Consider the following 25644-nt stretch of genomic DNA (forward strand, 5'->3'; position numbering starts at 1 on the left):
ATGTATAGAGCTTGCTTAATTTGTATTTTCATGACACATTGCGTCCTGTGTTTTTGTCACTGTCTTTCGTCATTGCATATGTTTGTAATGTCCTATTCCAATTACATTCGTCACATATAATTGTACTATATTCTATTGTGCTATATTTAATTTAGTTTATATCCCATTTAATTGTATTCAATCTCTTTATTAAGTTGTAAAGCCCTGGCCTATATTTGATTTCATAATTTTTATTGATGTTTTTTATTTTTGTGTCTTAAATACAGGTGTATGCCCAGCCCATATGGGCTTACAAGACACATAACAATAAGTGTATGATACTTGACAATTTACTTGACAAATTATGACATATAGACCAAGATGGCCACAAAAAAAGAAAATACAATAAAACGTAATATAACACAAGCTGTAAACAATGTATGTAAACAAGGAAACAAGAGGAATTCATATACAATTATATAGGATATAGTGTGTTTTGTCTCAAGTGCCATGCTTTCTCCAAAAATCCTGCAAAACTGAAGATTATATTATATTCTAGTGAAGGAGAGGAGTTATTTTTCATTTAATAATAATAATAATAATAATAATAATAATAATAATAATAATAATAATAATAATAATAATAATAATAATAATAATAATAATAATAATAATAATAACTTCATAATAATAACTTCATAATAATAATACTCATGATGTTGCATTACTGCTGATCAGCACGCCTATCAGAAATAAATGTTTACTGTATTGATAATCTCAGAACCAAGCATTTGAAATTACCTTTAGTGCTTAGCCTTATTTCTATATTTTTTATTTCTAAATCACGCCACGTTGCGAAGGCTATCTCGGCGTGTGGCTTTATATTTCTCGAACTAATTATATACTGTTTATAATATACATTTTCTGCTGTTCCAACGAAACCTCAATCAACAAAATATGTCCATAGATTCTGGCTGTACAGGACGAAATGTATAGGATTGATTGAGCTGGCAACCAGTGTCTTTCAGTCTCAATTAAATAAAAAAGGTAATATTCTCCTTCGAAATATTCTTTCACAGGCACGCCTGGCATTACGATGCCTGCGTCTGGCAACAACGCTGGCAGTGACGCTGGCATGATGCCTCTTTATAGCGCTTAGGGATCTGCGCTTATTTACCACCACGTCTGTGAAGACGGCAGGTGCGTCGCGTTAACTGGTCGGTGCAATTGTCGGCGGTGGCCGTTGTGGATACCGAGCAGATTCCGACGAAGCTCATTTACATAGAAAGGGGACATGTTCCGCCCATATTACCTCATTTAAATACGCGCCAATTGCACCGGATGCAATGCTGACGGAACGCTTAATTTGTATTTTGTGTCTATGCCTCATTTCTGTCTTATTTGTCCACTTCCTGATATCTGCAAATAGCCTGTCAGGAGTACACACTGCTCCGCGATCCAAATGCGCAGGGGAAAACTCCACACATAATGGGCGTGTCTGCACTGGTATCTCATAGCCCGTTGTAGTGTGGTAGTGAAAGGGTTAACCCTTTGGTAATGTGGTAGTGAAAGGGTTAACCCTTTGTCGTGTGGCAGTGAAAGGGTTAACCTTCTGTATTGTCACAGTGAAAGGGTTAACCCGTTGGTAGTGTGGTAGTGAAAGGGTTAATGAAGGTCCTGCATGATCTTTAGTGTCAGGTGAGCTGGGGTCTTTCATGAGGTTTGACAGACTATTCCATAGTATCTGTCCTTGATATTGAACAGAATATTGACCCTGGGTGGTTCTGAAGAGAGCAGAATGGAGAACGACATCAATTATACATCATAGTAGCTACTGTGTCAAATATATTCCTCTCTGTCCTTATTTCCATTTAATTTCTTAGTCCTTACTGAGAATCGCAATAGATCCCTTTAAAGTCCCACCCCCTCCACCAGCATTTCAACAAACAGAATGCTTTCTGCAGGCAACTTCAAAGACAAGTTGTGCAACAGAATCTCTCTCTTTCTCCATCTCTCTCTCTCCATATCTCTCTCTCTCTCTCTCTCTCTCTCTCTCTCTCTCTCTCTCTCTCTCTCTCTCTCTCTCTCATCCCTCTAATGCTTAATGCCAACAGTAATGTGCTCCAGCAGCAGTCATTTCAATTACCTGACGAGACCACGGCTCTCTAGAGACTGTTGTTGAATGAACCCTGCGGTGCATCTCAAAATGGAACCATGTGCACAATTTGAGGCATATGCATCTCTGGTGTGACTGCATTCCCCTGTGCATGTGACGGCGTAACCACCGGGTGAAAGAGCGGTCGACTACATGTTAAATGTTTAGATGGGTAAGAAGAAAGAAAGTACATTTTGAGTCTGTTTACGAGTCTTTCATGATACGGTACACCAAGGACACCTAAACGTGTGCAACACTAGTCTGGATTGGCGCCATGAGATTGGGTATAAGCATTGGCCATTGGCCGACTATTTCAGTCAGAATTATCTTCCCCCACCGCTATCTGCAACACTATTTTGCAAGGGCACCATTGCTGCATCCTGGGCTTAGCTCCGCCCAGGAGGATTGTGATTGGTTTAAAGAAATACAAACAAGCCAGAACGTTTTTTACCCCTATACCGGAATGATAATAGGTTTAGCCAGACCTCTCTTCGGTGCTGGAACAGTGTTAACATAGTGTGGAGAGAGGTATGGATATGAGACTAGTGCAACACTGATATCCACTTTCTCCTACTTCATGTTCCTGCCTGCGGTTCTGAGGAACGTATCAGAAATTATTCATGCATCATGCAAATGATGTCCTTCATTTGAGCTGATTAGCCAATTGTCTGAGAAGATAAGCCAACGGCACCTCGACTATAGAACCAATACATCTTTTGGCAGGCCTGCTAACCTCTCCCCTCTCTTCCCTTAGTCCTGCTGCGTGAGGAGGTGGCCTGCTAACCTCTCCCCTCTCTTCCCTTAGTCCTGCTGCGTGAGGAGGTGGCCTGCTAACCTCTCCCCTCTCCTCCCTTAGTCCTGCTGCGTGAGGAGGTGGCCTGCTAACCTCTCCCCTCTCCTCCCTTAGTCCTGCTGCGTGAGGAGGTGGCCTGCTAACCTCTCCCCTCTCCTCCCTTAGTCCTGCTGCGTGAGGAGGTGGCCTGCTAACCTCTCCCCTCTCCTCCCTTAGTCCTGCTGCGTGAGGAGGTGGCCTGCTAACCTCTCCCCTCTCTTCCCTTAGTCCTGCTGCGTGAGGAGGTGGCCTGCTAACCTCTCCCCTCTCCTCCCTTAGTCCTGCTGCGTGAGGAGGTGGCCTGCTAACCTCTCCCCTCTCCTCCCTTAGTCCTGCTGCGTGAGGAGGTGGCCTGCTAACCTCTCCCCTCTCCTCCCTTAGTCCTGCTGCGTGAGGAGGTGGCCTGCTAACCTCTCCCCTCTCCTCCCTTAGTCCTGCTGCGTGAGGAGGTAGCCTGCTAACCTCTCCCCTCTCCTCCCTTAGTCCTGCTGCGTGAGGAGGTGGCCTGCTAACCTCTCCCCTCTCCTCCCTTAGTCCTGCTGCGTGAGGAGGTGGCCCAGCTTCAGGAGGAGGTGCACCTGCTGAGGCAGATGAAGGACATGCTGAGTAAGGACCTGGAGGAGAACCAGGGAGGCTGCTCGGCCGACATGCTCTCCTCCACCGAGCTCCGCGTGCAGCTGGCCCAGAAGGAGCAGGAGCTGGACCGCGCCAAGGAGGCGCTGCAAGGTGAGGCCCTGGATGGGTGGAACACCTGGGGATTTGATTTGATAGAAATCTGCCAGAAATACAAAAGTAAATAAAGTGAAAACTAATTATCTACCCTGTTTCCTACATGGTGGTTATTAAAGCCTCTTTTAGTTGTATTTTAAAAACAGGTAGTGAGGGCGAGCTGTCTGCCAGGTGTAGGTTGAGCTGTCTACCAGCTGTCTACAAGGTGTAGGTTGAGCCCTCTACCAGGTGTAGGTTTAGCTGTCTACCAGGTGTAGGTTGAGCTGTCTACCAGGTGTAGGTTGAGCTGTCTACCAGGTGTAGGTTGAGCTGTCTACCAGGTGTAGGTTGAGCTGTCTACCTGGTGTAGGTTGAGCTGTCTACCAGGTGTAGGTTGAGCTGTCTACCAGGTGTAGGTTGATCTGTCTACCAGGTGTAGGTTGAGCTGTCTACCAGGTGTAGGTTGATCTGTCTACCAGGTGTAGGTTGAGCTGTCTACCAGGTGTAGGTTGAGCTGTCTACCAGGTGTAGGTTGAGCTGTCTACCAGGTGTAGGTTGAGCTGTCTACCAGGTGTAGGTTGAGCCATCTACCAGGTGTAGGTTGAGCTGTCTACCAGGTGTAGTTTGAGCTGTCTACCAGGTGTAGGTTGAGCTGTCTACCAGGTGTAGGTTGAGCTGTCTACCAAGTGTAGGTTGAGCTACCAGGTGTAGGTTGAGCTGTCTACCAGGTGTAGGTTGAGCTGTCTACCAGGTGTAGGTTGAGCTGTCTACCAGGTGTAGGTTGAGCTGTCTACCAGGTGTAGGTTGAGCTGTCTACCAGGTGTAGTTTGAGCTGTCTACCAGGTGTAGGTTGAGCTACCAGGTGTAGGTTGAGCTGTCTACCAGGTGTAGGTTGAGCTACCAGGTGTAGGTTGAGCTGTCTACCAGGTGTAGGTTGAGCTACCAGGTGTAGGTTGAGCTGTCTACCAGGTGTAGGTTGAGCTGTCTACCAGGTGTAGGTTGGTAAAGATCTCATTATAGTGAGAGGTGTATGAGAGATGAGACCACACTATAGCCCTCACAGGGTCATGTAATACACTATGTAAAATGCCATGTCGTTCCTATGTGACAGGATCACAAAGTCAGGCAGACGGTTTCACCAGCACATCTGTGAATCATCCTCTGTTCAAAGAATCATCTCCCAGTGAATAACACGAGGCACAAAGAAAAATCCATTCTGTATCAGAGGTTGTCAGGGGACTTTGTTCCTGCGACATGTCAGTTGACATCCGCAGCCTACGCATTGAGGGAGAGCCGAGGTCGTCGGGCATTTTGCAGTCTGAACAGATGACGTATGACAGCTGGCGGACCCCCTGCAGGCAGCGAGGGCAATCATCTGCTAATGAAAGCTGTATGACGAGGGACTTTGGTCGGCTTACAAGGGCCAGAATGGGAAGACAGTCTGTATGGGAGGACAAAAGGAAATAGCTTGTTGTCATATTGTAATTAATATCAGCTTGTTTCTTTATTATGTGGGAATAGACTCTTGAAACACAGGTGAACTGAAGTTGGATGATGTTTTTTTTTAATTGTTGTTTTCGTTGCTGCTGTTTTTGTTGCTGATGCTGCCAATATGGCAAATATGGGGGTGGACTATAATCAGTACAAGCTTGGTCAAAGTTTAGTCTCAGAATGAGACTTGTGGCCAAATTCATATTGACTTCTAAAGTCAAAATTCATATTGACTTCTAAAGTCCAAATTCTTATTGACATCTAAAGTAGTGGTGAAATCAGGGAGCTTGTCCAACTAATTATGGTCTACCCCTAATCTTCGTATACTGGCTTGGTCTTTAAGGTTTTTCAGTTATGAGTTACCAAGCATGTGCTGAAGGTCTACAGCGCAGCAGTAATTCACTTAACCTTAATCAGTCATTTAATTAACCTTAGAATATTCGTTTGGCTACAGGAGTTTTTGATCATGCAGCAGCTTTCGCCGTAGGATGCATCTGAATGGGCTTGCCTCTACTGACCGAATGTCTTTATATTTTATTCATATTGCTTTATATGGTGAATAACTGTGGGCAGGATTGTTTGATTAGTTGTACATTTTCTATTCCAGCCAATCTGTCGAAGATGATTATCGAATCTTCACAAGAATACAATGTTATCAAGCCACGTTTCTTTATAGCATCTTTACAGTTGCTAGTTAACATCCCAAGGTGTCTGTTGAGGTTGAGGACGCTATGCAAGGACCGACAGGGAAGTAAGCTTTAGCGTGATTAGTAGCCTTCAGCCCACTGCATGGTGGGCGGCTGCCATCTTGGCTCTGTCCCCAGTTTCTGCTTTCAGTTGTTTCCATGCAGAAAATGGAAACACATCTGTCGTCCCATTTTGTCTCATTTATTTGTTTGTGTTGTTTGCAATAAGTGCAGTCTCTCTCTCTCTCTCTCTCTCTCTCTCTCTCTCTCTCTCTCTCTCTCTCTCTCTCTCTCTCTCTCTCTCTTCTTACACAATAAAGAAAAATCACTTTGAGTGCTAATGAAATAGTTACAGATGTTTGAACACACAGAAGTAGACGTTTTGTGTACTTACATTTCTTGTTGCCAGATGCCTGTTTTTGGGTTCCAGCTGAGAGGTAGGAGCTGGAAAACATAACGGTTCCATAGCCTGAAGTCTTATGTACTAGGTCCAAAGTTTATAAAAACCTCACGGAAAATGTATGTTTTACAAAGGTTTTTGTAATGTGTGTACCGGTAAAAGTTTGGCATGATTATCCAAAATGGCCGTCCGCTCCCATTCATTCAGAGGCTCTCGTCAAAACAATGAACTTCTTCGTCTTTCAGCGCTCGTCTGGGATCGCTTTTGGAGCAGACACTCCTTGGCTACAAAGGCGGTCAATAATTTTCACCGTCGGGGGTCATTGGTCTGCTCAGGACAGGGGCAAACAAGACGTAGTCACTCATCCGAATGGCTTGTCAAATGATGCTCACCGGATGTTTCGTCTTGTAACTCGAGATTGGAAGCACACAATAGGTTGAGTGGGGTGACGATCGAAAGGCCGCAAATTCTACTTTCCAATAATGTATTGATTGATCGCAGAAACGCAGCGCCGTGACGTGCACATGAGTGCGTGACGGCTCGTATCCGGGCCGTCCGATCCTTGAGTGGTTAAGAGTTTAATCGTCTGCTCCTAAAGCTAGCCCGTTCTTAACCTTTACTATTACATTCACTATTGATTGTATCACACCCCCCCCTCTCTGATTTTGCAAGGCTGCCGTCGTGCAAACATCCCACCAGATGCCTAGATGAAAGTGTTTGCCCGGAAGAATGAGACCAAGGTTTGGAGAACACAAGCTCCCCTGTGAGTTCTGATTGAAGTGCTCCCAACAATTACTTGTGAGGCAGAGTGGGCTTTTCGCTTTTGTTTGTCTCTCTGTTCAAGTGAAGAAAAGGGGCGGGAGTGCAGGGCGATGTGGCATTGTGAGAGAAACACGTCGTCCCTCTTTTGCTTTCTTGTCACTTGAGATAATACCTGTTTACTCAGGGAACGTCTCACTGAAACTATGTTGTTGTCACTCCTACTAGGCTCTGCTCAGACCGCCTGCCGCCAAATTACGTGCAGATTTTTCTTGGCGTTCGGGGGGGACAGGGGACCGAGAACAGCACCTTTCACTTCATCCTCTCTCTCAATTGTGTGTTTCTCTTTCATACTATCTTCCTCCATCTCTCTCCTTCTCAACGTGCCCACTCTGCCTCTATGTTAAGCCCCGCGCTTCACTCCCACTCTGTGCCCCGCTTGGCCTCTGAGCACTGTAATTGTGTTGGCGGATAATTGCAGACCGCTCACAATTGCAGGTTTTGTTGTGATGCCCGTGGGCACTCGAGCCGTCCTAAGAGCCGCTACGTGCCGTCATTTCGCCTCCGGGGGCCTCAAACAAGAAAAGGAGGCAAGCGACGAGGAGAGGAGCGTAGCGTAGCGACGGGCAAAGCCCCACCTCGACAACCAAAGTGATACCATATCGAACTAGAAAAACACACTCAGTGGTGTGCCAATCTCTGCCGAGGTCTAACAATCACCCCACTTAGCCGTTGATTGCTTTGGATCTGGTGGTCATACAGTTAAGCTTAGATTGACACCACAGGATATGACAAAGGGACAAACACATTTCAAATGTCATCATGTAGTCTGAAAATGGCACTTTGAGTGTAATACGGCTGGCTTTAGATGATAAGGAGTTGTTTAAATGGATCCTCAAGAGGATCAATGACAAGGTTTAAAAATGGAGGTCCTCAAGATTGCTTAGTGAGGGTGAGGTTCTACAAACACTGGGTAGCAGGAACACGGAGGAGCTATGTTCAGCCGGGCCCCCAACTGTAGTTGCCACGCTACAAGCAAGGCCAGATTAAGAATTCAGAGGCCCCTGGGCCAGATTCTTGTGGAACCACCCCCCACACACACACAGTGGCGTTTTTATATGTCACTTTAAAAAAAAAGCTGGATCCGTAACATTGTCCAACCAATCCTCCTGGTTTTCATGTTCAAGCACCGCCGGCGGCGGGCTGTCATCATCGCGGTCTGCCTCAGAGTCAGAGTAATTCGTGTTGGTCTTGGGGCTGGGCTGTGGAGATGCGGCGGGCGTATACGAACAGGTGGCAGCCACTGGTGGTGGTGGGCCGGCTGAACTAGAGGCTGCCGCTGCCTCTTCTCTGTCGCTAGCATCAATAATAATAACGTTAGCATTCTCGTCCTCTCTGCCCGCGGCGCCTGGCTCAGCCTCTTTAACGACGTTGCTGCTACTAGTAGTGCTAGCCAGGAGGAGGGGGCTATCCTCCTTCAGGTCCTCCTTAGTCTTACCTGACAGGGTGAAAAAAGTAGAGATAGTTGGTATGCTTTGCCAAAGTAACGCGCTCTTTCTGTCCCTTTCCTGTTTAGATTTTAACTTAGCAGCTCCGCTTTCCCACCGTTTAACTTTTGTATCCATGTTTTTTGAGTGTCATATGATCATACAGTACTACTCGAGTCTTAGCCTACTTGATCAACTTGCAAGTGCAATTCTCACGATCAGTGGTCACCTGACCTGACCTGACGGTGACCCCTGGACCTGGACATCAGTGTCACGTAGACTCAACGTCTCTCACCCCTCATTATCAAACAATCAATCATATTTTTATTTGCAATACAAAAAATTTAATAAAAATAGATAGAGAAGAGATGAGATGATACTAGTAGTCACTATAGATGCTGTGAAAGTAAACGCTGGATGAGGATCTGATTATATATATATTTTTTTCGTATCTCTTTTATTTTTTTTACTAGTGTGTAGTGGAGGCCCCTATAGTCGCGTTATTTCTAAATCTAGCCGCATTTCTGGCAAGACGCTCTCTGATTGACCGACGCCTGTTTCTTAGGCACTCTTTCGAAGTTGGTTAAGGTTAGAGTTTGTCTTAGAGCGTGACGGCAAGTTCTTTCGACGGTTAAGCTTAGGCACTCTTTCGAAGTTGGTTAAGGTTAGAGTTTGTCTTAGAGCATGGCGATAGAACGCCAGGTAGTTTGCAGGCTGTTCGACGCGGAAATGGGCAAAGACACAGCTCGTCACGGATTGGGCAAACATGTCAGTGGCCAATCAGAGAGCCTCAGTCAGTGCCAATCAGAGAGCGTCTGCCAGAAATGCGGCTAGGTTTAGAAATAACGCCCCCTAGTCACTAGGGGGAGCTCGATGATATCCGCTATCAGCACCGGCGGGTCTCTGCTGTCTGTCATGAATAATGATCCCAATCTGCCTTATTCGTGTCGGGGCTGTGTCTATTCTTTTACCAACGGATTTCCAGTTCCGCGTTCGCGTTCTGCGATCTGATTGGCCACTGACGTTTCTTAGGCGACTCTTTCGAAGTTGGTTAAGGTTAGAGTATGGAATCAGGGCTGGTGTTCTATCGCCCTGCTCTAAGACAAACTCTAACCTTAACCAACTTCGAAAGAGTGCCTAAGCTTAACCGGTGAAAGAAAGAGGCGTCACACGATTGGCGCTACCAGAAACGTCAGTGGCCAATCAGAGCGCAGAACGCGAATGCGGAACTGGAAATCCGTTGGCAAGTATTCAGGCGTCGGGGCTGGGATGTGGAGATGCAAGTTTTGACTTTTTATTGCTGTTTTTACCTCAAACGGAAAACCTCAAACTCTTATGAAGAGGAGAAAAAATACTCAAGATTAGCCACTTGCAGACGGCAGGGTGTGACGTACTGTATATTTTAGTTGATGAAATATTTTGGTTGACTAAATATTTTAGTTGATGAAATATGTTTTAATTTCAGTGTCACAGTATGACATCGATCTCCAAAATAATAATAATTTTGGGCCTCTTGTGACGAGGGGCCTCCAAAAGGCCTCTAGTGACGAGGGGCCTCCAATTTTTTTTTTTAAATTAAAGTAAAAAAAGAAAAAAAAAATTTGGGACCTCTAGTGACGAGGGGCCTCCAAAAAAAATTATTTTCTTTTTCTTTTGAGGCCCCTCGTCACTAGAGGCCCACGGGCCGCGGCCCCCATGGCCCGGTCGTTAATCCGGCCCTGACTACAAGGCGTAAGGTATATGAATGCGGTTAGTGGGGCCTTAGGATTTACCAACCTATAGGAGTTGTTACAGTAGGCATCAACTGCTCTTTATTGACTGATATCCATTAGCACACTGTAGTTCCCCTTAACAACTGCGTCCCGTCTAGTAGGTTACACACACCCCCACACCCAGTGGAAGTAATAGACAAAACAGTTTTCCCCAAAATAGTACTGTACCTTTCATCTATTGAGGTCCAAATTAGTGTATGACCCCTTTAAATACTGGAGACAGGTTATCACAATACTCTTGACCACTGTTAATTCACTGAGGTAAGTAATTGTCTATTCACGGTAAGTATACAGTACATAGACACAACACAGCAAATATCCAATTATCACGGTTTTGTTTTACTGTAAACTGCAGGGTCGGCACGCAACAGAACAATGCATCACAATGCTACATTCCTGGTAGACATTCCCTTTAAGGTCAGCACAACAGTAGCACAACACATAACAATGCTACATCACTTATAAACATTCGCTTTAAATACCCTAAATGCTCTCCCTTTTCCCCACATACACTTCACAGCTTAAACACGCTGGTAACACATTGCATTGCAGTATACAAATCTTAAGTGGGCCCACAAACCTGTTCCACCCCTCTGGGTCGGTACCGACCCCTTTTGACATTATGATCATATAGGCATATTTTTATGAGTGATGAAAATAATTTGTGATTTTAAAATCAACCGTTTTCAAGTATTAACATCACTACTATGTCACAAATGCATGTAGAATGTAAAATGTTAGGTTGGCAATAGGTTAGCAATAGGTTATAAGTGGTATAATATGATTTTACCTTCTCGTTTTGTAGAACGTTAATCCGAGCCGGCGACCATTTTGGAAATAGAAAAAACTGTAGTTTATTTGCGGCCATTTTGCAGAGGGCACTCATAGGTGTAGAACAGCGTTGACATTTTTCAAAACTACATTTCCCTTCATGTTCTATGGGGGTTCAAAGTTCAGAGTTGAATTATGGAATATGTCAATAACTGTTATTATTCTTGATAATAAGCCACAAAAGGTAACGATTTGACAAATATTGAAACGCAGTTAGTTTCTCCTCCCTATTGTGAGCATATAGGAACAACTAGATCTGAAATTCGTTTCAAAATGGTTGCACTGTGAGAAAAATAAAAAAGTACAATCGAGTACAGTAGATATTATTATCTGTTATTATGCATGCCTGGTGATGCTAAATCCAAATTGAACTCGGGCATTTGAAAGATACTATATGTATATATATATATAAATGTGCGAATTGGCTATAATAAGGTAATGTATAAGCATATATTCTATATTCTATAATAATATTTCAAATTGCATTGGTCCGGATGGGAGAATTCAGTACTGTATATACAGAACCTTCGGTTTTATCATCTTCCCTTTATTAATTTCCTTAGATCTTTTGTACACATGATCTCAAGAGGGTACTGAACGAGGTCAGTGGCAGTTTTTTAAGTCTGGTCATTATTATCATGGTGTTATTCACTGTCAAAGATGAAAAGAAAAATCATAATTCATATTTTCCTTTGTTTCATCACAATTTAAGCAAGCCTAGTAATAGACACAATATTTCTGATATCACTGAGAATACATTCATTGAGGTCCATAGATGTACCTAGATACCAAGAATATGCAAATAGCCCTTGTAGAAGTGGAGCAATATTCCATTTACCTAGGTATACATTTTATGCAGATTTTCACCTGGGGTGGAACAGGTTAACATTATTTGCTTATATCTAAGCCGGCACCTTGCAGTGCTGAGTCGTGGCTAGCGGATGTGGTGGCCCAAAACAGAACGGCCCCTTCACTCAGTCCTGAGCATAATACAGAAACAAAAGGTGGAGGTGCGAAATGCACTTTTAACGAACTCGCTCGCACATGAGTCTACAGCCATGGGGGGAAATGGGCCTGCATACACAATGTCTGAGTCACGCTAAGTAGTCTTTTATCTTTTATCTTTTATGTATCTACAGCCGTGGCTGGATCAAGCACGCATACATACATGTCTGTGCCCATTCGACAATAAAATGGTCCAGAGGGGCCGTCACCTAGTACACAAAGGCAAAGTTGGTAGGGTAGTCAGTAGGTGGTCCGGAGGGATGCAGTAGACGACCAGTAGAGTTTCTTCATGACGAGTCTTCCTCCCGACATAGCACAGACGACGCTGGGTGCTAAGCTAAAAGGCTAATTCAAAGATACTTGGCTAAGCTAATTGCCGGGATGGCAAACCTGACTCCCCGACTCACTCTTTATACGCAAGTTTGACATCGTCAACACATGTCCAACCGCCAACCGTATTCTTCTTCACATGCCGACTTGACATTATACTTGGTATTATAAAACTTACAACATATTGTGTTGTTTCTTCGATTCTCTGGTTCACTATTAGCCTTTAGCTAATCCCCTGGCTCGCTGGCTTGCTGATAACAAACTATCATTACACCTGGGTAAAACGGAGTACCTTCTCTTCGGATCAAATGACAAACTCAGCAAAACCAACGGCTTCTCTGTTACAGTGGGTGATAATATTGTCACAAGGAAAGATTAAATTACATACCTGGGTTCCATCTTAGAGGCAAATCTTTCCTGTGACAAAATAGCATCCAATGTAATAAAAAAAGTCAACCAAAGAACAAGATTATTGTACTGGATCTCCTCTCTGGTAAACAAGAATACCCTGAAGACTCTAGCACAGGGGTCTCAAACTCGCGGCCCGCGGGCCAATTGCGACCCGCTGGATGATATTTTGCGGCCCCCTACTTGACATCAAAGTTTAGTGTTAGTGCGACCCGCACGCAACTTTTTGCAGAGTCGTTGCGCGAGTTGGAAGTTTTATTTATTTTATCACTTGTAGGCTACCATAGTGCAGGCTCATGACAGCAACGTTACGTTAGTGACTTGGTTGAAAACGTGATTCCGGAGTGATACCAAGTAAAGTGGAAGGCAAATGCATCCTCGCTATCTCCTCTGCAAGCAGTGCTCTGCATGTCCGGCTGCACTGCCACTGTCTGTGTCTGTGTACTCTGCTCTGGTCCAATCACATTCAGCGTCCCGTCAGCGTTTTTCCCCCCACCCACAGTCTGCGAATCAGTTGCAGAGTAGGGCGGGTCTTCACGGAATGCGTGTCGTCTCTTTCAGTCCGAGTCAGAGCAGAGAGTTGACAGAGCATCTACAGTAGCCTCGTTCCCAGTTTTATCTCCGTGAGATAAATGTAGCTAATAGCCTAGTTTCGCCAGCAGGCAGCCAGCAGAAAGATATGGCATGTTCAAAGATGGCCAGTAAAAGAAAAGTCGACTGCAATTCAAAGGTGAATGGACTGAAAAATATGCATTCATCCTGAGTCCCAGCACCAAACCAATGTGACTAATATGCCAAGAAATGGTAGCTCTTGTGAAGAGTGGCTATTTGAAACGCCACTACGAAACAAAACACAGTTATTTTGACGCAACCTTTCCTCAAAATTCAGTGCTAAGAACCACAAAAATAAATGGAATGAAATCATCATATCAAGCTGCAAGCAGAATTATTGTTAAATCTATGTCACAATGAGAAAAAGCAACCAAGTCCTCACTCAGTGGCATGGGTGTTGGCTAAACACAAGAAGCCATTCTCTCTCTCTGATGCATACATAATAAAATAATGTATGACTGAAGTGATGGAGACCATGTTTGAAGGCAAACAAAAGCAAATCCCCCTCAAATCACACAGCAACCAGAATAACTGAAATACTGGCTGGTGATTTGATTAAACAGCTTTGTGATAGAATAAAAAGAAATGCACAGTGCATTTCCAGAGCTGCATGTGGATGAGTCCACTGACAACACTGAGAAGCCTATGTTCTGAAGAACCGTTCATGTTCTGAAGAACTGTTCATGTTCTGAAATGTTATTGCTAAAGATTGAGAAGATTGGATCAGTTGTTAAAAAAAATTGAATACTTGAAACCCTTTTTTGTGGAATATTTGATGCGGCCCAGCCTCACCCGGACTCTACCTCCAGCGGCCCCCAGGTAAATTGAGTTTGAGACCCCTGCTCTAGCAGGAGCACTCATTCAACGGTACTACGACTAGTGGTGGGACGATACATTGATCCAGATCGATATATCGATCTATTATCAATGATCCAATAGGATCGATGCAACGTAAAAAGATTGTTCATATTGCGACGTTACAGCATAGCGCCAGAGTCCACCTATTTTGCAACCCGAAATAAGTCCCTGCTCTTTTATTCAGCAACGGGTCAAATGCATCTAACATGCTTTACATCCTCGCAATTCCTTTATGCCCACATCGTGTTAAAGACCGAAATTAACGTTACGTTAGCATAAGCTAACTAAGCTAAGCCATAGAGAGAACAGCAGAGGTCCATTAGTGTGGACTGGGGAAGGGGGGAGGGGAATCCTCCCTTTCTGTGTGTGTGTGTGTATTTGGAAAGACCAGATGAAGTCAGAGTATTTATATTTATAGTACATTTACTGAGGATGGACAGATAATGTTGATATTTAAACATAAAAAATACAATACATAATAAATGTTTTCATGATCATCATGCAACATAAAACAATTGTAGGAACGGTTTGGGAGAGGAAGGGGTTTTAGGTTGCGTGTTGTGAGTTCCAAAATTTTTTACTTAAAGTTTAAAGCTCAATATATCAAAACGTGGCACTTTACAGTGAACAGGAGGTCTATTTGTATTAAAAACAATAGATTGTTTTTCATTTAAATGTCTGGAAGAGCTCAAAAATAAAAATGTCAAATGATATTTCCGTTACCTTTTTTGAGTTGATCTAAATGTTACTGATTGTGTTAAATGGGCATATAATATCGTCTCATATCAATCGCAGGCACCTGAATAAAATAGAATCGTATCGTATCGTGGCAGACATTGTGGTATCGGCAAATATCGTATCGTTGTCCAAAGAATCGATATTGTATCGTATCGTGATGAAACTGGTGATTCCCACCCCTAACTACGACTATGCTTGCACCTCATGTTACCAAAGCACCTCAAAGGCACTAAAAACAAGATTACAAACATCACAAACAACAAACTGGTCAGACTACTGCTTTACCTTACTCCTAAAACCCACCTCACCCCTGCAACCTAGGATGGCTTAGAGTAGATGACAGAGTACAGCAACTTGCAATGGGCCTGGTCTACAAGATGCACTACACCACGAAGGTACCCATGTACATGTCGAAATACTTCCCAAAGGTCAGTGAATACCACAACCACAACACCAGAGGGAGTTCCACAAATCATGTTCAACCCAGATTCGGCACAAACAAGGGTCTAGACACGTTTTGCAATTATGCCACATCAATGTGGAACGGCACTACCCACAGCCGTAAAAAAAATGTATCCCTACCCACCTTCAAAATCGCTCTCAAAGAGCACCTACGGGATGCTGCAATTCGAAACTGGCCCCCGTAAAATGTTTGAACCCCCCTCCCACCCCCTCCTAATGTACAGTTCCCTCCCCCTCGTATGTATATATTTACTGTTAGGATCTCTGTTTAACAGTATTTGCATATCTTGTATGTCACAAATGTAACAGTACTGCATATCTGTATGTCATGTATGTCATAAATGTCACGATTAGTTTAGTGTTACGGATCAAGGTAAGAATGTTGAGTCCAATAGTAGAAGGCAAGAAGGAGGCGGAGATGGTGTTGCTCTTCTCAAAATATAGTGTTCTCTTTATTTAAGAAGCACTCGAGCGATAATAAGAAAAGGATCAAACTATACAAAATAATATAGGAAGAACGTTAAACAAGCATAAGGACGGGCGAGAGATCCGACTTATTTTCCGTGAACACAAAAATAAAATAAACAAAATAAACAACGGGCGAGAGCTCCGACTTCTCCTCGTGGACGACTGCTCACAGTAACACTGAATGAAGAACCGACAACAGAGAGGAGAACAGAGGATTACTATAAAGGGCAAGAATACCCAGCAGACATCACACAATAAACAGTGACACAAACACACACAGGTGACAACAATCAGAGATAAGTGCAGAGACAGGGTGAAGTACTCCAGGATGGCAGTAGGGCTTCCATTCCTGTGAGAGGATAGAAAGCCCAAACGTTACAGATTAGATGATTAGATTAGATTTTTATATCTGTATATCTGTATATTGTGTATGTCATAAATGTCATTATGAATTGAAAATGGGGGACCCTGGTGTAGTAGTAGTAGTAGTAGTAGTTTATTCAGTCATCATCTCATACAATACAATATACACCATCATTTAACAATATTTGATTTTACAGTGACTGAAAAGGTACAGACTGAAGCATAATGCTTATATATGCCTGTCCTATATTCTTAACAAAAATCAAGACTCCAAAACAGTATTCTAAAAGAAAATAGCTAAAGAAAACTGTATTATTCACCCTTGTAGTTTTCAAAAATAGCTTTACAAACCATTTTCTTAAAAACCAAAAGGGGAACACTGTACAACTGTACAAGCAAAACTGTACATTGGAATATTGACAAAACCATACTTGGTAATTTACTGTACATTGGAGGGGGTTGGGTTAGGACATTTACAGGGGCCAGTTTCGAATTGCAGTCTCCCGTAGGTGTTCTTTGAGAGTGGTTTTGAAAGTGGGTAGTGATTCACATTCCTTTACAGCTTTGGGTAGGGCGTTCCACATTGATGTGGCATAATTGCGAAACGTGTTTAGTCCCTTGTTTGAGCCGAATCTGGGTTTAACATGATTTGTGGAACTCCCTCTGGTGTTGTGATCGTGGTATTCACTGACCTTTGGGAAGTATTTTGACATGTACATGGGTACCTTGGTCGTGTAGTGTATCTTGTAGACCAGGCCCATTGCAAGTTGCTGTACTCTGTCGTCTACTCTAAGCCATCCTATTCATCCTATTCCTGGTCATTCATAGTAACCAGCCTTGAAAAGGTTCCGAATGGCCCGCTTTTCAACAAACAAGATGAAAGTCTTTTTCTGGTCTGCATCCCCTTAGCAATAGACCTGTCGCTAAACCACGCCCCAAAATAGAATTTGTCCAATCATATCACAGCAAAATCCTCGCTGCACAAACCTCGGTCAACTAGGATTGTAGGCTGTATCAAACCAGACGGCTTTGATCGAAACCACTGTCGAGTTCAGTTTTTTTTTTTTTTACTTTATTTTTTAGCGTTTATCGCTTTTTTCTGGTCAAGCATGACCGACAGAAACAGGTTGAATGGGATGTAGAGTAGGGGAAGACACTCTGAGAAAATACGGCGGGTCCGGGAATCGAGCACGGTTGTCCCCGACGCTGAAATAGCGCTGAGATACGCGGTGAGCTACGGGAGCTCCCTAAGAGAGTTCAGTTTTATGTTATTATCTACATAATATCCGATGGTGAACCGCTGTGCGTGGGGTACCTGTAATTCGGACACCAGGTACCCTGAAAGACTGGATGGAGGAGTATATTTCATACCTTTTCCGAAGCCCAAACTAAAAGTGCAAGCGGTGGATTCTACTGTGTCGTCGACCACATACACAACTGAATGTGAAGACCATTACCAAGGACACTTATGTTTGCTCAAAGGTAAGGTCAATTCATAAAGACATAATATTTTACGGCATGTATTAGAAACGTAGACCAAACTATTAGTTTGCTAATGTTTGATTTTGACTGCGAACTAGCTATTGTATATCCAGCCTAGTTAGCTAAAATTAGCAGCTACCATTACCAAGGACACTTATATGTTTGCTCAAAGGTAAGGTCAATTCATAAAGACATAATATTTGACGGCATGTATTAGAAACGTAGACCAAACTATTAGTTTGCTAACGTTTGACTTTGACTGCGAACTAGCTATCGTATATCCAGCCCAGTTAGCTAACGTTAGCAGCTAGCTAAGGTTAGCTGCCAACATGTAACGATACCGCAGATATTTCTGCATCATAAGGTTATCTTTCTGCATCATAACGTTAGCTTATACTCTGGACTGGATTGATAGCAGGGCTAGTACTAGTAGAGCCAGCTAGTGGTAAAGCTCCCAGGTGTGAATGGAACTGTGTGAATGTGAAGCAGGGCTTTGCTGAAAAAGAGCATTCATGCTCAGTGAACCTACCCTGGTAAATAAAGGTTATATACAGAACCATAACCTAGCCCCAACCATAACCATAAGCTAACCCTGACCATACTCTAACGCTGACTGTAGCCACTAGGTTTATTCCAAAAGGCCACAGATGAGTGTGAGTGTATCAACCGGTTTGTAGGAATCAATAAAATCCACTTTGAGCTGCATTTTATGTATGAAAGATGCTCCATAAATGAACTATTATTATTATCTGTCTATGCTTAGCTAATACTCAGCTTTTTGTGTTTTTCTCACAGAATGAGGTGTGCTGGAGATGTTACTGCCTCATCCCTCTCCCCTTATCCATCACCCCTCTCTCCTTATCCATCACCCCTCTCTCCTCCCCTCTTACTCCAGATGAGGAGTGCCGGCCTGTGGAGCAGGCCCCCCGGAAGGTGGACATTACTAGAAAGCTAAAGAATGCTTAAAATTTAATAGGAATGTTAGAGGTTCTAGAAGGTTCTACTATGACATCATCACCAATGTTCCAGAATGATCGGGCAGACTAAGCTTCTAGAATGTACTGCCATGACATCACACACGTTCCAGAATGTTCGGGCGGCACTAATTTTCTAGAATGTTCCTAACAATAGGTCTGTCGGTGAATTATGTACCATTACAATTACTACAATACTGTATTAAGTTTCAAAAGTAAAAGTACAGTACATATTCTATAGGGTGTTCTTGTATTTCAGTGCATTCAACCCTCGATTGACCTGAAGGTTGTTAAAGTGGTCCAGTTATGCTGCTCTGTGTCCCTCAGATTGCTGGTTTACAATGTTAAAGTACTTAATCTTCATCAACAGTTGCTGATATTGTTAAATGTCAATAGACCAGGCTATTGATCCACAATGGAGGTACTAGAAGAATATAATGTTAAATTACCATAGATGTATCACAACAACACATGATATTGTTCGCTATTCCAGTTTATATCGTACATCCATTTGTGTAACTGTAAATCCATGTATATTTATTGTATATATAAAAAATAGTGGCTATTTATGTACACTTTAGTTGTGGGTTTTCTTTTCTAATCAGAGTGATCTATCTTGAGAATGTGTTGTATATGCATTTATTTATATTAAATATAACTTATACTTATTGTTATAAAAAAAGTTATAAGAAAAAGAAAATGTCCTGTACCCATATACTGTGATTTACAGGTATTTTGGTAAATGGCTGTATTTATATAGCGCTTTTATCCAAAGCGCTTTACAATTTGTTTCTCACATCTTACCCATTCACTCACACATTCACACACCGACGGTGGAGGCAACCATGCAAGGTGCCAACCTGCTCATCAGTGTCTTGCTCAAGGACACTTCGACACGCTGCCCAGGAGGAGCGAGAATCAAACCGGGAACCTCCGGATTACCAGACGACTGCTCTACTCCCAAGCCACTGTCGCCCCCTATTATTAGGTCTATTTTATTATTAGGTATTTTTACTTTGGTCTCTATCACTATACATTTATAGTTAGTGTAATCAATCATTTGACCTGATGTACACTAGAATGTGCAGCATACCATTCTCCGACGTCTCACCCCTTTATGGATGAGGATTGTTGGCAAGTGACAGCTCTCACTTTTTTCCTCATTCTAGTGACTAGTAGTGACACAACTGTCGGGTCTAGCTCGTATACTGCGTTGGACCACTAAACTAAATGTATCAGCAATAGTAATAATCATGGATTATCGTCATAGTTCTTGTAATCTTCAATCAAGTCAACTGTAAGTAATGCGACGTTGTAGGAATGCGGTAATGATAGTGAAAACGGAGCCGTGTTCCGATGCAAAAATACTATTTTATTACGCACTCTACTGTCGCACAACAACACTGCCATTCCTCTTTCATTCGTCTCTCTTAAACTACGTCATCCCCCGCTAAGGATCACGGGAGATGTAGTAAACACCACATAAGGCTAGGATGCCGTGAATTATGTCCCAGTAGCCACTACACACGTCCCCCCAGAATTTACAAGAACTGGCCCCAAAAAACGTCCAGGGGCTCTGACGACCCGCCCAAAATGACTCCGGTAACCCTGGGCAGGCACAGGAAACCGAGGCAGTGGTAAAGCAGTAGGCTGACCCTGAACAGGCCTCGGACGGCAGGTCCGGGGGTCCGCCGTAGCTAGAGTAGGCGTCGGGACTGCCCTACCAGGTGGGCGACCGCGGCGGGGCGGTTGGGCCAACTCAATGGGGCGGTCCAAATCCAGGTGAGCAGGCTTCAGGCGATCCACCGAGATCCGTTCTTCCCTCCCCCCCATGTCAACGACGAAGGTCTTATCGCCTGCCTTCACAACCCGGTAAGGACCTCGATGGGCGTCGCAGCGGATAAACACGTACCCCGCTGCCTGCAGATCAGGCGGGACACGCACCTTCGGAACGCCGTGGCACGAGGTGGGGATGGGCAAGAAAGACTTGGCCTTGTCCAGCAGAGCATCCCGCTGTTCCAGTGCTGACCAGGAGGCCGTAACACAGGGAAGAAAATCCCCTGGGAAACGGAGGGGTTGGCCGTATACCAGCTCAGCTGAAGATGAAAGAAGGTCCTCCAGTACGGAGCCCCAACATCACCCAAGGAAGTCTGTCGACCCAGCCGTCGCCTCGGAGATCGGCCTTGAGAGCAGCTTTCATCGACCGGTGAAAATGTTCACACAGGCCATTGGCCTGTGGATGGTAGGCCGTAGTGCGGTGGAGGGAGACACCCAACTGCTGGGTAATGGAAGTCCATAACGCGGAAGTGAATTGGGCCCCTCGGTCAGAGGAAAGATCAGAGGGAACACCGAACCGGGCGACCCAGGTACTGATGAATGCGCGAGCCACGTCAGCTGTAGTAGTCACAGTGAGTGGGACAGCCTCCGGCCAACGGGTGGTCCTGTCTACCATCGTCAGAAGGTGAGTGTACCCCCTGGAGGGAGGAAGGGGTCCCACCAGATCCACGTTGATGTGGTCAAAACGCCTCTCAGGCACATCAAACCGCTCCAACAGGGCCTTAACATGTCGATGGACCTTCGCGCGTTGGCATGCCATGCAGGTCTTGACCCAACCCCCAATGTCAACCTTCATCCTGGGCCAGACGAATTTCGCTGCCATTAGGCGCTGTGATGGTTTCCTGCCCGGGTGCGAGAGGCCATGGATAGCCTCGAAAACTTGTCGTCTCCATGCCCGTGGAACCACTGGCCTTGGCTGCGCCATAGATATATCACATAGCAGCGTTGTGTCATCATCAAAGAAGGGGACGTCCGCAAACTGGAGGCCAGTAACCACCGTCCTGCATGCCTGGATGTCTGCGTCTGAAACCTGATCCGCAGCCATACGGGCGTAATCATTTCCCAGGTGGACAGCACCAATGGCGGCCTGCAAGAGGCAGTCAGCCACGGGGTTGTCCTTCCCCGCCACATGCTGGATGTCAGTGGTAAACTCAGAGATAAAAGCCAGATGGCGTTGTTGCCTGGCAGACCACGGTTCGGACACCTTCGCCATAGAAAAAATCAATGGTTTGTGGTCTACAAAAACAGTGAAAGGGCGAGCCTCTAGCAGGAAACGGAAATGTCTGACCGCCAAGTACAGGGCAAGGAGCTCACGGTCAAAGGTGCTGTACTTCTGTTCGCTGGAACGGAGTTGTCGGCTGAAGAACGCCAGGGGTTGCCAAATGCCCTCGACCAACTGCTCATAAACGGCTCCAACGGCATAATCCGAGGCATCAGTTGTCAATGCCACGGGAGCCTCAGGCACGGGGTGCGTCAGCATGGTTGCACTCGCAAGGGCCTTTTTGGTATCTGAGAACGCCTTTGACATGTCGTCGGACCAGGCGATGGCATGCTTGGGAGTCTTGCCCTTGAGAGCCCCAATGCGCCTATCCGGGCAACGGTGCTCCCGTGGGACCCGATACGGTGCCCCGGGGACCCCTTTTGGCCAGGTTAGGCGCATTAGGTGGGCAGCCTGAGGGATGAACCAATGATAGAAATTCACCATCCCCAGGAACTCCTGCAAGGCCCTAACCGTGGTAGGGCGTGGGAGCCGCAGCACCGCTTCCACCTTTACTGGTAATGGGACCGCCCCAGCAGTAGTGATGTGGTGGCCAAGGAAATCCATGGCAGGCAGACCAAACTGACATTTTGCTGGGTTGATGATTAATCCATGCTCTCTGAGGCGACTGAAGAGGAGCCGGAGGTGTGTTAGGTGTTCCGCCTTGGACGTGCTGGCTACCAGGATATCGTCTAGGTAGACGAACACGAAAGACAGGTTGCGCAGCATGGCGTCCATTAACCTCTGAAAGGTCTGAGCCGCATTTTTGAGGCCAAAAGGCATCCTCGAAAATTCAAAGAGCTCGAATGGGGTTATAACTGCCGTCTTGGGGATGTCCTGAGGGCTAACCGGCACCTGGTGGTATCCTCTCACCAGATCCACCTTCGAAAAAACAGACGTGCCAGCAAGGTGGGCTGAAAAATCTTGTATGTGTGGAACCGGGTAACGATCAGGTGTAGTGGTGTCATTAAGGCGCCGGTAGTCGTCACACGGACGCCAGCCGCCGTTAGCCTTTGGAACGAGATGGAGAGGCGAGGCCCAAGGACTGTCGGAACGACGAACGATGCCCAGTGCCTCCATGGAGGCAAACTCATTCTTAGCGATGGTGAGCTTGTGTGGGTCGAGACGACGAGCCCTAGCATGTACTGGCGGGCCTTCCGTGGAGATGTAATGCACGACTCCATGCTTAGTGGCCGCGGACGAGAAGGTGGGTGTTGTGATGTCCGAGAACTCCAACAGGAGGCGGGAGAAATCATCAGTGGGCGCGACGGCGCTGGACAGTGTCATTGTGGCCGTGGCACTGCGCTCACATGCTAAGGAGCCAAAAGTCTCAGCATTGACGAGCCGGCGATTCCCCACATCTACCAAGAGACTGTTGGCGCAGAGAAAGTCAGCGCCTAGGAGGGGAGTGGACACCTTGGCCAACACAAAATCACAGGTGAAACGCTGGTCAGCAAAACACAATGCCACGGTGCGTTTGCCAAATGTAGGGATCGCACTGCCATTGGCAGCTTCAAGGGCGGGGCCCCGTCTCGCTGAGTGGAAATCCTGAGTGGACACCGGCAACACGCTCACCTGGGCACCCGTGTCACATAAAAAACGGCGGCCGGAGAGTGAGTCGGTGACGTACAGCAAGCCTGCAGGATGGCCAACACTCACGGCTGCTAATGAGTGGCAGCCAGTGCGTTTCCCGACCCACTGTAGTTACAAGGTGGCAGACACTTCTTAGCTTTGTTCCCAAACTTTGCGTGGTAAAAACTCAACCCTGACGGCCTCACCCGGCGGGACATAGCCGCGGCAGAGATAGAGAGTGGCTGGAACCCCTGCTCATCAATGGTGTAGGCTGATGCTGCCACACACCTCTTCCCAGCTGAGAAAAATACATCTGCTTCTCTAGCTAGCTGGCAAAAGTCAGTTTTGATGGAATTAGCCATAGGTAAACGAACATAGTCTGGTAGCTGTTGCAGGAAAAGCTCTTTAAATAGAAAACATGGCCCATGGTCACCCAGCAAAGCTAACATGTGATCCATCAGTTCAGAGGGTTTTGAGTCACCCAGTCCAGGTAGAGAGAGAAGCTGGCGAGCACGGTCAGATTCAGACAGACCGAAAGCCTCTTTCAGGTGTGTTTTTATAGCAACATATTTGTCATGTGTAGGTGGGTTTTCCAGCAAACTCACCACTCTCGCCGCAGTTGAGTTCGTCAGGGCTGCTACCACATAGTAGTACTTTGTGGCGTCCGCGGTAATGTCCCTGAGAGCGGATTGGGCTTCAGCAGCTTGTGCAAACCAAGCGTTGGCGCTCTGCTCCCAAAACTCCGGCAGCTTGAGTGAAACGGCGTTCAAAGATCTGCGATCCGCGTCTTGTTGTTCATTTGACATGTTCAATGTAATCTCCGAAATACGTCCAAGAGAAAATCAGGGTCACCAATGTAGGAATGCGGTAATGATAGTGAAAACGGAGCCGTGTTCTGATGCAAAAATACTATTTTATTACGCACTCTACTGTTGCACAACAACACTGCCATTCCTCTTTCATTCGTCTCTCTTAAACTACGTCATCCCCTGCTAAGGATCACGGGAGATGTAGTAAACACCACATAAGGCTAGGATGCCGTGAATTATGTCCCAGTAGCCACTACAACGTTATCTATAGCTAATGCTTGCATCACCATGGAGGTCTAAGGTAAATGTGTATCTCATGAACGTACTTTTCCACTGCATATTGTAACCCTCTCTGTCTGCTTCTAGATGAAATATTTGTGTTATCTTTAAAAAACAGGTCTATTACCTGCTGTGGTAAATCTCCCGCGGCATAGCCCCTTTCGTGACTGTGAAGCAAGGCTTGCATCACAGTCAGGAAAGGGGCTGCCTGCAGCCATCGTCAACGAGAGTCATCCACGGTCGGCTTAGCTTGACCGAGTTTTCAAAGGGGGCGTGGTTTAGCAACAGGTCTATTGTGTGTATTGAGCTGTACTGTACTGTACCCATTCTGCAATATGTTAATTAAAGTCAATCAATCAATCAGCTTGTTACTCGATACGGAGCTATTAGATGGGAGGCCGAGTCAGTCTAAAGTGAACTTGATTGATCCATGTTGGCAGACTACACAATTCTTTGTGTGTAATATCTAGTTATTATGTTGAGTCAAAATACGTTTGTTGGCCAGCCGTCTGTTGGTCATCGGTGTTCGTAATCTTACATTTAAATTAAATGTTTGCTCATGCATATCTTTGGACACCTCTAGCTGATAAACCAATCAGGATACAGAAACGGGAAACGGGACCCCAAAATTGTCAACAAGTTAACAGCGGAGAATGGATCTGACTGGAACGCTAGTTGGATTATACATTGCAACATGAGACAGTAAATACTATTGTAATAAAACGTTCAAAACTATGTTCAATTTGTGTATTGTTTTGTTACTATAAGATTGTATTTTGCACTGTATTAAGCCATATCGACGTCAGGTGAGCTTTAGATGGTTAACGTGATATTAACGTTAGATCCGACGGTCCGACCTAAATACTATTGTAATAAAACGTTCAAAACTATGTTCAACTTGTGTTTTGTTTCTTACTATAAGATTGTATTTCGCACTGTATTAAGCCATATTGACGTCAGGTGTGCTTTCTAGCCATTAGATTGTTAACGTGATATTAACGTTAGATCTATGACCACAATTTGATTCCAAGTTTTTACATACCTCACTTTGTTGGTCTCTCACGAAAGTCTTTCTCTGGACTGCAAATAT

At 45.0% G+C, this 25644-nt stretch overlaps 1 protein-coding gene across 4 annotated transcripts in view; it reads left to right on the forward strand.

Annotated features, from left to right (window-relative positions):
* Positions 1 to 25644, forward strand: part of LOC311244283 (kazrin-like) — a 186375-nt gene that overhangs the window by 100897 nt on the left and 59834 nt on the right. For all 4 annotated transcript variants that reach the window (XR_014620686.1, XM_084333723.1, XM_084333722.1 and 1 more), the window contains exon 2: positions 3501 to 3692. Coding sequence is in view for 3 of the 4 variants with exons in the window: in XM_084333723.1 (XP_084189849.1) it covers positions 3501 to 3692 (192 nt within the window). In the remaining variant the exon portion in view is untranslated. The remainder of the gene's footprint in view (positions 1 to 3500; positions 3693 to 25644) is intronic.

The sequence above is a fragment of the Notolepis coatsorum genome (genome assembly GCF_963971535.1).
Source record: "Notolepis coatsorum genome assembly, chromosome: 17".
Lineage (NCBI taxonomy): Eukaryota > Metazoa > Chordata > Actinopteri > Aulopiformes > Paralepididae > Notolepis > Notolepis coatsorum.